The sequence below is a fragment of the Bos javanicus genome, chromosome 28 (genome assembly GCF_032452875.1).
Source record: "Bos javanicus breed banteng chromosome 28, ARS-OSU_banteng_1.0, whole genome shotgun sequence".
In the NCBI taxonomy this organism is placed as follows: domain Eukaryota; kingdom Metazoa; phylum Chordata; class Mammalia; order Artiodactyla; family Bovidae; genus Bos; species Bos javanicus.
In genome coordinates, this window is record NC_083895.1 from 11,438,811 (window position 1) to 11,453,077 (window position 14,267).

At 37.0% G+C, this 14,267-nt stretch overlaps 1 protein-coding gene across 1 annotated transcript in view; it reads left to right on the forward strand.

Annotated features, from left to right (window-relative positions):
• RYR2 (ryanodine receptor 2) overlaps positions 1-14,267 on the forward strand; it is an 830,734-nt gene that overhangs the window by 291,699 nt on the left and 524,768 nt on the right. Inside the window, exon 3 of the mRNA XM_061404941.1 lies at positions 1,846-1,950. Coding sequence (XP_061260925.1) covers positions 1,846-1,950 — 105 coding nt within the window. The remainder of the gene's footprint in view (positions 1-1,845; positions 1,951-14,267) is intronic.

Consider the following 14,267-nt stretch of genomic DNA (forward strand, 5'->3'; position numbering starts at 1 on the left):
GAAGTGGGGACATTTATCTCTGTCTTCCAAATGGACATTTATCCTTATCTAAGCAATCTGGTAAATGCAGTTTTTAAAAATGGTTAAAGCAGATGTACAATGCCTGTTTGGTAGACCATAAGACAAGCTGTTCTGGTTAAAATAAAGTGCAAGACAAATGTTGTATAAACCAGAATGACTTCCCCATACCTCAGTAAGGAAAACTTCTTTCAATTACTGTGGAGTATAAAAGCAGTGGCTGCACCCAGATTTGAGAGATTCTTTTGACTACCATCCGAGATAGTCTGAGGAGAAATGAAAGAAAGTTGGGCTGGAAGGGAGGCGCACAGAAACATGTGATAAAGGGTAGAGGAATTCAGAAAAGTTTATTCAAAAACAAAACATGGGTGCCAAGAAGGCTTGTGGGGTATGAGGAAACCTAGTGATTATGTTTCTTTTTTCCATAAAATAATTTAAACTCCTAGAACCCTAGTACTTAATCTTTCCTTGAAACCTGAAAGCATCATTCTCTGCTGATAAGGATATTTTTATTGGTAGTGATTCAATTTAATAAATACTTCAACACTAAATTGTAATATTGTAATATTGAGGCACTGAATCAGGTTATCAATTTATCCTCCTAATATTCTTTTTAGGAAGACATATTCTTGCTTGTGTTTTGTGTTTAATGTATTTATAATGTTCTTCTATTAAGAAAATGCTAGCTTGAACATCTTAATTGAACAGCTGCATTGCCTACTGGATCCTGCTTATCTAAAACAAAAGCATGCATGATTGATAACATATTTGTTCCTGATTGGGATAGTACTGTCTAACTTGGCAGTCACTTCCCACCCTGTTTCGTTTGTCTCCTTGGTAGTTACTTTTTGGGATTTTCAGAATTTATGGGGTTATTACTTGATTGAAGTGGAAGTTTATGGAAGGACATAGAAAAAAAGGATTGATCAAATAAAGCAATACATACACACCAAATAAAAGTCAAACTATTGTATACAAAGTTAGAAGCTAGATACGATATCCAACTTGAGTAAGACAGTGTAATTGTTTGTGGATAAAAACAAGCCTATGTAAATGAATATTTTATACCAATTCATTTTTATATTTGCTCATTGGAAGGACTGATGCTAAAGCTGAAACTTCAATACTTTGGCCACCTAATGCGAAGAGCTGACTCATTGGAAAAGACTGTGATGCTGGGAGGGATTGGGGGCAGGAGGAGAAGGGGACGACAGAGGATGAGATGGCTGGATGGCATCATTGACTTGATGGACGTGAGTCTGAGTGAACTCCGGGAGTTGGTGATGGACAGGGAGGCCTGGTGTGCTGCAATTCATGGGGTCGTGAAGAGTTGGACACGACTGAGCGACTGGACTGAACTGAACTTCACTACTGAATGAAGTCCTTTTAGTTTTTATCAACAAGCTACTTGATAAATTAGAAATGAATGCTTGAGAGAGAAATCTGGCTTTTTGGTCCCAGCTTGAAAAATCTAGTAATAGTGACTTGGAAAAGTAACATAACTTCTCTAGTTTCTTATCCACCCAGTAATGTTATTGTAGATGACCATGAGTGTTATTGATAAAGCTTTGAGTGCAGTGCCTAATTAGAGTAGGCACTCAGTAAATGGTAGCTGTAGTTATCCACTAGTTAAAACACGGTTTAAGTGTGAGTGGTGTAGAGAGTATATTTGGATGATTTGGGAGCTCATGTCAGAGAACTTACAAGTATTCTCTCTTTCTGTGAAAGAAGCTGAAGTATCACAAGGTAAGTTTGGGTCTGGATGAACTGAAGATGATTGTGATGGTGATGGTGATGGTGATGGTGGCTTTCCCTCTTTCCTCACAGAATGTCCCTCCAGACCTCTCCATCTGCACCTTCGTGCTGGAGCAGTCCTTGTCTGTCCGGGCCCTGCAGGAGATGCTGGCTAACACTGTGGAAAAGTCTGAAGGGGCAAGTACTTAATTTATGTAGGCTGGCAGTATTTTAAAGAACTCAGCTATTATATAAATGATTTCTTCACAGGTTTTGGAGATGTTCTTTTGACTGAAATAAGTCAATGCTGTTTAGTTCTGATTTTCTTAAGTTTGCCTTTCTGCTTTATCCAGGAGATCTGGTGATGTTTTAAATAACTAAAAAAAAAAACAAACAAACAACAACAACAACAAACCCATCCATAGGGTAATCTGTGTCCTTGAACCTCATGCTTATTTCAGTAGTTAAAGCAGAATCTCTTTCTTTGAGCATTTCTTACATTTTCAGAGCTGTTATTTTGACTCTTTCAATTAATTGCTTTATGCATGGCTGTCATTAACTTTCTTTCCTTCTCAAATGCCTCTAACCATGTGACTATGTTCTAAGCTTCTTTATGGCAAGTAAAATTTCATGGCACTCATATATTTGAAGTAACGAAATTATGGTGTTACAGCTTTAATCAGTTGTAATTTTGCAAATAGCTAATCATTTTCTTCTGAAAATTGAGATTTTTATTCTGTTGCCAAATGCAGACATTTTTCTTTGAAAGCTTATTTGGTAATTTAAATTATGTTCCATTCTATGTTGAGTGATTCTGGGCTACTACCCATTCTTAGCTAATTCATTAAATTTTAGAGTTAAGCAGGAGGGTGTTGGTCAAATTTTTGTTTCCTATGTATGTGTTTGCTTGTTGCTGTAATTACTGCAGTATATATTTTAATAAACTATACTATTTCCAGGAATGAACTGAACATATTTATTTGCGATTATTGGTCCATGTGTTGCTGTTTTTGTTGTTAATCATTGCTGTGGTTTGGATACGTAAAGAGATTAAAAAATGATAATAAACCATTTAACAGAAAATGAATGATAAATTCTGATGTGATATATTTTCATTAGCCTTGTAGTTTTTTAAATTTTAGTATCACACAGGTAGGACTTTAATTGCCTTGTGCATTAATTTTAAATTAATTTAAAATGTTAATACTATATCACATGTATGTATATATGGAAGAGACACTTTAGTGATTTTTCTTTGATATTAGAGTAACAGCTTATTTTTTAAAAGATCCAACTATGTTATGCATATTTAATTTTTCAAGTACATTTTTGGTTACAACAGTTTGAAATTACACTATTAAACTACATGAAGTTTAAAAAATTGTTTTTCTTTATATTAATGCAGTGCTTTTGGAGTAGGGTTGAATTAAAGCCTTTCTCAATTCAACTAGTTTTGTTTCTACCTGGATAACCAACCCCTCTTGGGTTTTAAACCTCACTGAGGCATGCTGCTGCTGCTGCTGCTGCTAAGTTGCTTCAGTCGTGTCCAACTCTGTGTGACCCCATAGATGGCAGCCTACCAGGCTCCCCTGTCCCTGGGATTCTCCAGGCAAGAACACTGGAGTGGGTTGCCATTTCCTTCTCCAATGCATGAAAGTGAAAAGTGGAAGTGAAGCCTCTCAGTCGTGTCCGACTCTCAGCGACCCCATGGACGGCAGCCTACCAGGCTCCTCCGATCATGGGATTTTCCAGGCAAGAGTACTGGAGTTGGGTGCCATTGCCTTCTCCACTCACTGAGGCATATCTGCTTTGAAATTCCAATCTGTCTTTATGAAGGAAAATTCTTTTCCTTTTGCATGAGCATCTAGAAAAGCATGTATTGTCATTTCACTTATCTTTGTAGATACCAACTTATGATAAAATTACCATAAAATTTTCAGGTTGCTAAGCTGCTTTTTCTAAATTTAAACTCTTGATAAGAGGTTTTATCTCCCCAGAATCTGGGGAATGGATTAGGCAAGCTCTCAAATTATCTGTGTATATAGAACGTGTTGAAAATACTATTTTTTGACTTATTGAAGATACTCATTAGTTAGAATTTCTGCCCCCCAAATATATTTATTTAGCTTAATTTTGAGTTGTTCTCCTCTAGAAAGCTTCTGTCAGAGATAACATGATAATTTATGTGATATGTGGAAAATCATTTATAAAGCCCCGTGTAGCTACCATTAGACATTCATTCTTAAATGAAAATTGAGAAAAAACAGCTTCAGAAAAGGAAAATATTTCATTGAGCCAAATCTCACTTTCACACTAGGAAGAACCACTGTCCAGTGACTCAGAAGATATTATATTTGGGGGAAAGAAAATGCTTTCTTAGACTATAAGAGAGTTTTGATTGTACCTGGGAGTGATGTTCAGGCTACCCAGATGGTGCTAGTGGTAAAGAACCTGCCTGCCAATGCAGGAGATGTAAGAGTGATATTCAAAATATTTCATAACTAGTTTGGCACAGGCATCAATTATTCAGAGTGGAACTCAGCTGGAATGATTGAGTCAAGATTCTGGCAAGATTTGGGGGTTAGTCTGAGCAATTTGGGGGTATTCTGGAGGAGTCATGGGCTGGTCAGAATTAGGGAACAATGGCACCCCACTCCAGTACTCTTGCCTGGAAAATCCCATGGGCGGACAAGCCTGGTAGGCTGCCGTCCATGGGGTCACTAAGAGTCGGACACGACTGAGCGACTTCACTTTCACTTTTCACTTTCATGCATTGGAGAAGGAAATGGCAGGCCACTCCAGTGTTTTTGCCTGGAGAATCCCAGGGATGGGGGAGCCTGGTGGGCTGCCATCTATGGGGTTGCACAGAGTCAGACACGACTGAAGCGACTTAGCAGCAGCAGCAGCAGGGACTTGGGGCTGAGGTTATTCACTAGGAGAGCTAGTTTGCCACCTAACAACCATCTTCATCATAATGGTGGAAACAGCGAAAGATCGTATCTGATTACATGTCGTCAGTGGATGCTGCTGGCACTCATAGGAGTCAAGTCTTTGGACTCCATAGATATCCATACCCTCTTTACTAGCCCCTCATGTGTCTTCTTTAAACTCATGGGAATCAGTAGCAAATACTTTTGGCAAACAAACTGTCATTTCTAACAATAAGTTATATGCAGTAGATTTGCTTATAAAGAAAGATCCACTTTGTCTTGGATGAAGTATGTCAGCAAGGAGATGCTAATTTTCTTGAAATCATTTCTTTTTTGTGATATGTTTATTTTTTAATTTTTTGAGCATCTGCTTTATTTTTTTAATTGGAATGTGATTGCTTTCCAGTGTTGTGTGAGTTTCTGCTGTACAACAATATGAATCAGCTCTAGGTATACATATGTGCCCTCCTTGAGCCTCCCTCGCACTTCCCTGTGCCCACCGCACCCTCATCCTACCCCTCTAGGTCTCATGGAACTCCCTGTGCTATACAGCAGCTATCTGTTTTACACATGGTAGTGTTGGCACCCCACTCCAGTACTCTTGCCTGGAAAATCCCATGGATGGAGGAGCCTGGAAGGCTGCAGTCCATGGGGTCTCTGAGGGTCGGACACGACTGAGCGACTTCACTTTCACTTTTCACTTTCATGCATTGGAGAAGGAAATGGCAACCCACTCCAGTGTTCTTGCCTGGAGAATCCCAGGGACGGGGGAGCCTGGTGGGCTGCTGTCTATGGGGTCGCAGAGAGTCGGACATGACTGAAGTGACTTAGCAGTAGCAGTGTATATATGTCAGTGCTAGAAATTGTTTCTCTCCCTACACGTTAAAGAGTGTATCATAAAGAATCTTGTGTATTACTTAATTCCCCCACTCTCTTATGATCAACTTTAAGAAGCCTTGTTTTTTTTAAAAAAAATTCTAAACTTCCTTATGTAATTCAATGCTGTTAATAATACTGATACTATTTATTATCCACATAGCAATACAAACACACTTGATGATAATGAAAAAAAACTTCACTTAGAACCATGCCTTTTCTTTTTTGTGGTTAAGCACCATTTGCCTTGTATTCTTAGGTCCCACCAAGTAAATGCTTGGTTTTTATAAAGTTGCAGGAAATTTAATGGGAAATCCCCAACATCATTTGTGTCACACACATCATGAAGGTTATTGATAACAAAAACAGATGTGTAAGATGAAACAGGAAAAATATTACTTAATTTAATGAAGCTTTGATTCCACAGAATTGATTATTGTGGCTTATTAGTAAAATAACTAGAACACAAAACGAAAGTGAAAGTCGCTCAGTCGTGTCTGACTCTTTGTGACCCCATGGATTTTATAGAGTCCGTGGAATTCTCCAGGCCAGAATACTGGAGTGGGTAGATGTCCCCTTCTCCAGGTGATCTTCCCAACTCGGGGATCGAACTCAGGTCCTCCCGCATTGTAGGCAGATTCTTGACTAGCTGAGCCATCAGGGAAGACAGAACTAGTAGTATAAGTGGCATAAGAAGCCTTCTGAAATATTTTATTAAAAGAGGTTTTCTAAAATATCTGCTTTTTAAAAAAAGTATGATTAAACTGATCCAGATCAGTTTAATTATATGTAATTCCAGATCAGTATGTAATTCCATTGAACATAATTCAGCTTTTTTTCTTATTTAAAGCATACCAGTAGAAAACAGGCCAAGAGCTTTTTAGCTTTATATGAATAGCTGCTCACAGGGCCTTTAAAATCCTGAGAGTGGAGACAATACAAATAAATACAAGGAGAAAATGACCGCAGGATCAATGCCCATCCCTTTTGGCCAAATTTTCTTGTATCCTCTGTATATGCACTTCCTTGCTTCTGTTAATTTTTTGTTCCCTGCCCCCTAGGTTTTAGGTGGCTCTAGATCACTAGTCTGCTTCTGTATCTACTTCTGTCTATCTCCTCTCATTCTTCAGATTTATTTTGCATATTGTTGATATCAGATCAGATCAGATCAGATCAGTCGCTCAGTCGTGTCCGACTCTTTGCAACCCCATGAATCGCAGCACGCCAGGCCTCCCTGTCCATCACCAACTCCCGGAGTTCACTCAAACTCACGTCCATCCAGTCAGTGATGCCATCCAGCCATCTCATCCTCTGTCGTCCCCTTCTCCTCCTGCCCCCAATCCCTCCCAGCATCAGAGTCTTTTCCAATGAGTCAACTCTTCGCATGAGGTGGCCAAAGTACCGGAGTTTCAGCTTCAGCATCATTCCTTCCAAAGAAATCCCAGGGCTGATCTCCTTCAGAATGGACTGGTTTGACTCCTTGCAGTCCAAGGGACTCTCAAGAGTCTCCTCCAACACCACAGTTCAAAAGCATCAGTTCTTCGGCACTCAGCCTTCTTCACAGTCCAACTCTCACATCCATATCTGGGCTAAAAGCTAGGTTTTCTAGAATTTGAGAACTGGTTAAGAATACATTGTGCCACATATTCACTCTGTGGCTTTAAGAAAGGTCAGTCTTTATCATCAGGTCTGTGCGTGCTGAGTCGTTTCAGTCGTGTCCGACTCCATGTGAACCCATGGACTGTAGCCCGCCAGGCTCTTCTGTCCATGGGATTCTCCAGGCAAGAATACTGGAGTGGGTTGCCATGCCCTTCTCCCACCCTGGGATGGAACCTGCATCTCTTACATCTCCTGCATTGGCAGGCAGGTTCTTTACTACTAGTGCCATCTGGGAAGCCCCAGTCATCAAATTTAGTGAAAAATAGTATTTAAAAAAAAGAAATATCAGTAAATTTCACAGATTGTAAAACCAAAGCCCTTTCTATTATGCCATGTCATTTCTCACTTTATATCTGTGCTTCTGTGAAATGGAGACCTAAATTAAATTAGACATTACAAAATAAAATTGAATGGAGAAAACGTTCATTGAAAATGCTTCTGAATTAATTCAGGTATAATGAAACAAATGGCCAAAAGCATAGGACCATCTAAATTATTAAATCTTATTAACTAGATCACACACACAAATAAGTATCACTGACTATATTTTAACCTAACTGTGCCATCATCAAACTGGCAGGATCACTGGCTGGGAAACTGGAGGGAGGGGGAAGGGATTCCTGAAAGAGCCACGGTTGCAGAGAAGCAAACTGCCAAGGCCAGGGAAAATGCAGTCAGGGATTAGTAGCAGTTCAATCAAAGGCATATACAGGTATGAGAAAAGGAATAAATAAAACAATAAAAACAGCCACTGTTAAATGGATGCTAAATATGCTTTATATACTATCATTTAATAATCACTAAATCTGATGATTTTTTATGATTTTGACATTATAATATATGTCAGTGATAATATTTGCTCATTTTTGTGTGTGTTCTAGTTAATAAAGTTTAATAATGTAGATGATCCTATGCTTTTGGCCATTTGTTTCATTATACCTTAATTCAGAAGCATTTTCAATGAACTCTTTCTCCATTTAAGTTTATTTTTGTAATATCTAGTTTAACTTAGGATTCTGTTTCATAGAAGCACAGATATGAATTGAGAAGTGAGACAGTATAGTGGAAAGGGCTTCTGTTTTACAATCTGTGAAATTTATTGATTTTTTTTCACATACTATTTTTAATAGTTTCACTTGCTGACAATGCATTGCTTTTGTTTTAACATCATGAATATATTAAGTGACTTACTCGTATTAGTGTTTAGGAGGGTATATACAAAAATAACATTGACTGTCCTTTCTATCTTTTGGTTTAGCTGTTTCTAGGAGAATTGTAGGAGAAGGCACTGGCAACCCACTCCAGTACTCTTGCCTGAAGTATCCCAGGGATGGGGGCTGCCATCTGTGGGGTTGCACAGAGTCAGACACAACTGAAGCAGCAGCAGCAGGAGAATTGTAGGGTCCTTTCCCTTCTGACTTTTGCTTGTAGCCGCTTGTCTATTGGTGCCTTATTGTTAGACTATTAGTAGCTTGAACCAAGAAACAAAAACTAAAATTAAACCAGTATTTGTCCGTTATATCCTGCTTTTTGGGGGAAGTAGATTAAAATTTTTAATTTAAATGGTTCTGATTAGTATCATTCATTCATGTCGTATTTTCCTCATTACTATAGGTAATTGGTAGGGTTTTTTTTGGTAGTTTCCTATAATTTAAATTACAAATGATGCTTTAAATATCTATAAAATTACAATGTAATTATAAATATTGCTTAGTATGAATAAGTCAGTTCTAATCATTCATATATTTAATGCAAACTTTGAATATTTAGAAGATATGCTTTATAAACCTCTGTGGGTAGAAAGATGAATAATAAGTGAGTTTTGCCATCAATGGATTCACAGTCTAATGCAAGAATAGAAGGACAATTATAGTGCTGTATGATGTGTGTTATCATAGAAGAGTAGATATTATTGTATTAGCAGAAGGAAGGGATTGAGTTTGGGGAACTTGGCATTCTTTTGAATTTTCTTTGGACTTTCTATTACTACATCATTTCTAAGACAAATGGAAATAATATTAAAGCTATTAATATAAAAGTCACTTAAATTTTTTCTCCAGGGAACAATTTAATCTCATTATGCTGTTCTTTGAATTCTATTAGAAACTGGTACTTGCCCAGAGGACTATACATAACATGTTCAGGGATATTCTTAATGTGATTTTTATGTTTAAATTTACTGAAATAGTTTATTATTTTATATGAAATCCTGAGTGTTTCATATTTCTAAATTATATAATCTTGTAATTAAAGTTACAAAATGCCACAGTTATCAATAGACTTAGTTATCAATAGAGAGATATATCAGACTGTGACACTTTCAGTTTTTATGAAAAATGAAGTTATAGAATAGGGAGTATTATTAATACAATTGTGCCACTCTCTTAACAAAACCTCTGCTTTTTTAGAAGCATGTATTCTGAAAGTATTCAAAATGCATCATGAAGTAGCCATTTAAATTAACTGGTAAATGAGGTGTCGTTTTTTAAAATACATTTTATAAACATTAAAGCACCATGAATCAATTTTTAAAAAATACGTTTATCAAACAATGAAGTAATAATTTCAGGTGAGTAATTGCATTTAAGATCATTTTATATAAATGCAAGAGCAGAAGTTGAAGTTCAAGATGTGTGCTATATTCCATAGTGATTAGGCATACAGATTATAGAGAAACTGGTAATCTTTGGAAAACTGCTTAAACTTTCTGTACCTTTGTTTTCTCATCTGTAAAGTGGGGGCAAATAATAGTGTCCTCCCATTATATTGTTGTGAGGATCCAATAAGTCAGTATGAAGTGTAGAGAACATTCATAGCACATAGGAAGCACACTACAGCCGTGCTGTGCATGCATGCTAAGGCGCTTCAGTCATGTCCGACTCTCTGTGAGCCCATGGACTGTAGCCATGCCCTCCTCCAGGGGATCTTCAAGAACCAGGTATTGAACCCACCTCTCTTATGTCTCCTGCATGGGGAGGCTATTTCTTTACCAGTAGCGCTACCTGAGAAGCCCATATCTTATTATAGCCCATATCTTATTGTTATTGTATTTGCTTTGGGATGCAAATGTCTTCTCCAGACCAAATATTTGGTCCAAATAATAAAAGCAAAGCAAACAGCAATTGCCTGAGGGCTCCAGAGAGTTTAACAAAAGCAGGAAGATTCTGGAGAGAAGCCAGCCTTGGAAAATAGAATTGGGGCCGATCGGTTTTACATTTTTAAGGTTTTTAGCCTGAAGATTGTGGTCGCTAAAACTTTGAAAGAACAAGCACAGTCTCTCCGAAGACAAAATTCAGGGCCTTTTGAAAGTCAAGGAGTAGTTCTAGAAAAGAGAAATCCAGAGAGAGGGAGACCCACATTTTGTGCATAAACTCTGCCCGGGTCTCTGGCTGATGCTTAACCATCTATATGGGGGACAGATGTCAATTCAGTTACCACTGCTAACGTTATTACTGCTCTGAGATCTGCACTGCCACCAAGCATTTTGCAGTTTGCAGTTTGAGTCCTACCAAGTGGATTGCTCGTTAAAACAAATACATCAGTGTTCTTCGGCGGTGTATAGTAGAACCGCAACAATATAAAAGGACAGGACACAATTCACAATTGCTTAGGAAACAATCAAATGTGACCCCATCTCAAGGTAAATGATTACCAAGAACTACAGAGGGACAGTCTTAGCAGATGAAGATTTAAAGCAGCTATTAAGGCTATATTCAGTGCAATCAAGGAAAGTATGTTTACTGTCAACAAAAGAATTCAAAAATCAACATATAAAAATGATTCAAGTAACAAAATGGAATTTCTGTAAAATGGAAAACCACATTATCTGAAAAGATTACTTATTTAGTAAGTGAACTAGGATACAAATTAATCTCAATTGGAGTCTGAAGTCTATGCTTTTTAGCTCTTTACTTTGGAGTATTCATGTAATAAGAGGGGAGCAGTGGGAGAGCCTAAGGAGATATCAATACTAAACCAGTGGGAACAAGAGGAGGAGCATCCCATAGAAAGCTCTGGCTAGAAAGAGCCGGGACGATAAGGGGAAAGCCAAGAGAAAATAGCTACAGAAGCCACATATATATTAGTTTCTCTGGTTGTTGTTAACAAATTATGCTCCAAGCCTGATGGATTAGAACACCATGAACTAATTATCTTCCGGTTCTTCAGATAAGAATTCTGAAAATTAGTCTCAGTGGGCTAAATCAAGGTGTCAGCAGGACGGCATTAATTATGATAGCTCTAAGGAGGAATCTATTATACTTCATTACCTTTTCTAGCTTCTATTCTTGGGTGGTGGCCCCTCTTTCATCTTCAAAGCTAGCAACGGTATATATTCATAGTTTGTGTGTATTAGGATGCAGATGGCCTTGAGGTGCCCCTATTTGCCCTTCTACATCATGGAAACACAGTTTGAGTAAGATGTTGTTTGCAAGATGAGATGAGAATCAGAGATACCTAGTTGAATAAGGACTGAAAAGTGTGATTTGGTTCCGTAGGAGCCTGGCTTTCCTGCAAAGCTATCAATATTAATGTCAGTCTATCCTATGTGTGTGTATATATACATGCACACACACATAGGAATTAATAGGTTCACACACATTTTAAATTCAAAAGACTTTATTCTCTAAAGAGTTTTTAGTATTTATTTGTCATTCCAAAAGTGGTGCTCAATATTTCTTTTGTATTTAAGTAGATTTTGGTACATGTTCACTATATCTAAAAGACTTATTTGTTCATGCTCTTGGGCATGTAGGCCAAGGACCAAAAATTAATAATTAATGTTGTATCTACCCTGGTTGAGTTTTATTTTCATACTGATTATTTTTCAGTTTGCTTTCTCTTCATTAAAGTGACTTGGAGTAGTGTGAAGGAAAAAGGAAGCATTGCCACGTCTTGCTTATAGTTCATATAAGATAGATGGTGTTCTAACATTTAATAATAAGTTCTGCACGTTATTAAAAGTAAGTTACTCAGATGATTGGGCTAATGATTCACTGGATAGAAAAATGAAGTTTACTTAAACACTTGATATTGTTCATCATTTCGAATATGTTACTGCTCTACATTCTAAGTCTCCTTAAAACACAGACTCAAACAATTAGGATATGAAACTGTGATTATACTTTTAAATATTCTCAGTGCAGTAGAAATCTGCCTCTGAAGAGACAAAAGACTGAACAGGGCTCCTTTTCGATAAAGAAAAATAATAACCACACTCACAATTTTATTTTTGTGTCAGGAAGATGCCTTCTGAACTATGGTAAGGAATCAATAAATTTTATATATTGGTATTGCTGAAAGTCATTAGTGACACGTAAAGCACAAGCAGCAAAATAAAAAATAAACAAGTGGGACTCCAACAAACTAAAAAGCTTCTGCACTGCAAAAGAAACAATTAACAAAACGAAAAGGCAGCATATGGGATGCGAAACCATATTATGCAAACCACAGTATGTGATAAGGGGTTAATGTCCAAAATATATAACAAGCTTATGCAATTCCAAAATAACAAATAGCAATAGCAGAACCCCAAATAATGCAATCAAAAATAGACAAAAGAACTGAATAGACATTTTCCCAAAGATGTGTGAAGGGCAAACAGATATGTGAAAAGATGCTTATCACCACTAGTCATTAGTGAAATGCAAGTCAAACCCACCCTGAGATATCATCTCCTACCTTTTAAAATGGTCATCATCAAAAAGACAAAAGATAACAAATGCTGATGAGGTTGCAGAGCAAAGGGAATCCTGTCCTCTTGGTGGGATTGTAAACTAGTAGAGCCGCTGTGGGAAACAGTATAGAGGATCCTCAAAAATGAAAAATAGAACTACCATATGATCCAGCAGTTTGGGGAATATAGCCAAAGGAAATGAAAACATTAATGAGGAAAGATATCTGCACCCCCCATTTTCAGAGCAGCATTATGATAACCACGACAGTGGAAACAACCATTGATGGATGAACGGATAAAGAAATTGTGTTACCTGTGTACAGTGGAATACTGTTTAGCTATAAAAACGAGGAGATTCTGCCATTTGGGACAACATGGACGGGCCTTCAGGGTATTAGCTAAGTCCAACAGAGAAAGACAAGTACTGTATGATCTCACTTATTTGTGGAATCTGAAACAACAACAACAAAAGGAAACTCAGGAAAAGAGATCAGCTTTGTGGTTATCAGAGGTGGAGAAGAGGGAAATTGGAGGAAGGGTCAAAATTACAAGCTTCCAGTTCTAAGTAAGTACTAGGGATGTAATGTACATCATGGTGACTAATGTACATCATGGTTAACACTGCTATATGATATATAAGAAAAATGTTAAGAGATTAAATCTTAAGAGTTTTTATCTCAAGGAAAAATGTTTTTTTTCTTTTTTTTGTATTCTCTTTTCATTTTATCTACATAAGATGATGAATGCTATCTAAAATTATTTGGTGATCATTGTACAATATTTGTAAGTCAAATCATTATGCTATACACCTTAAACTTATACCATGATATTTATCAATTATATCTCAATAAAACTAGGAAAAAGTGGTGCCCTCCATTGCATGCAATATTCAGCTTAAGTTTAAATTCAGCTTAAATTTCAGCTTAAGGTTAAATTTCAGAGCCGTTTCCATCTTCTGGTTTCATAACAGTAATATAAAAGAGTATAAACTGAAGATAGTTTCTTCATAGTCCATTTTTCCCCTGAAGATAATCACAGCTAATATTGGTTTATATCTGTCTAGAATATCATGTATAAAAAAATTTTTCCATGGAATGTTGTATCATCTTTTATAATTTAATCATATATGGTTAAAAATATCAGAGATGCTAATCAAAACTACAGTGAATTTCTCCTAAAACCAGTCAATATGGTCATCAAAAAAATCTACAAACAATAGATGCTAGAAATTGTATGGAGAAAAGGGAACCTTCTTACACTGTTGGTAGGAATGTAGATTGGTATAGCCAATATGGAGAACGGTATGGAGGTTCCTTAAAAAATGAAAAATAGAGCTACCAGGTATCCCATGCCTGTGCATATATCAGGAGAAAAAC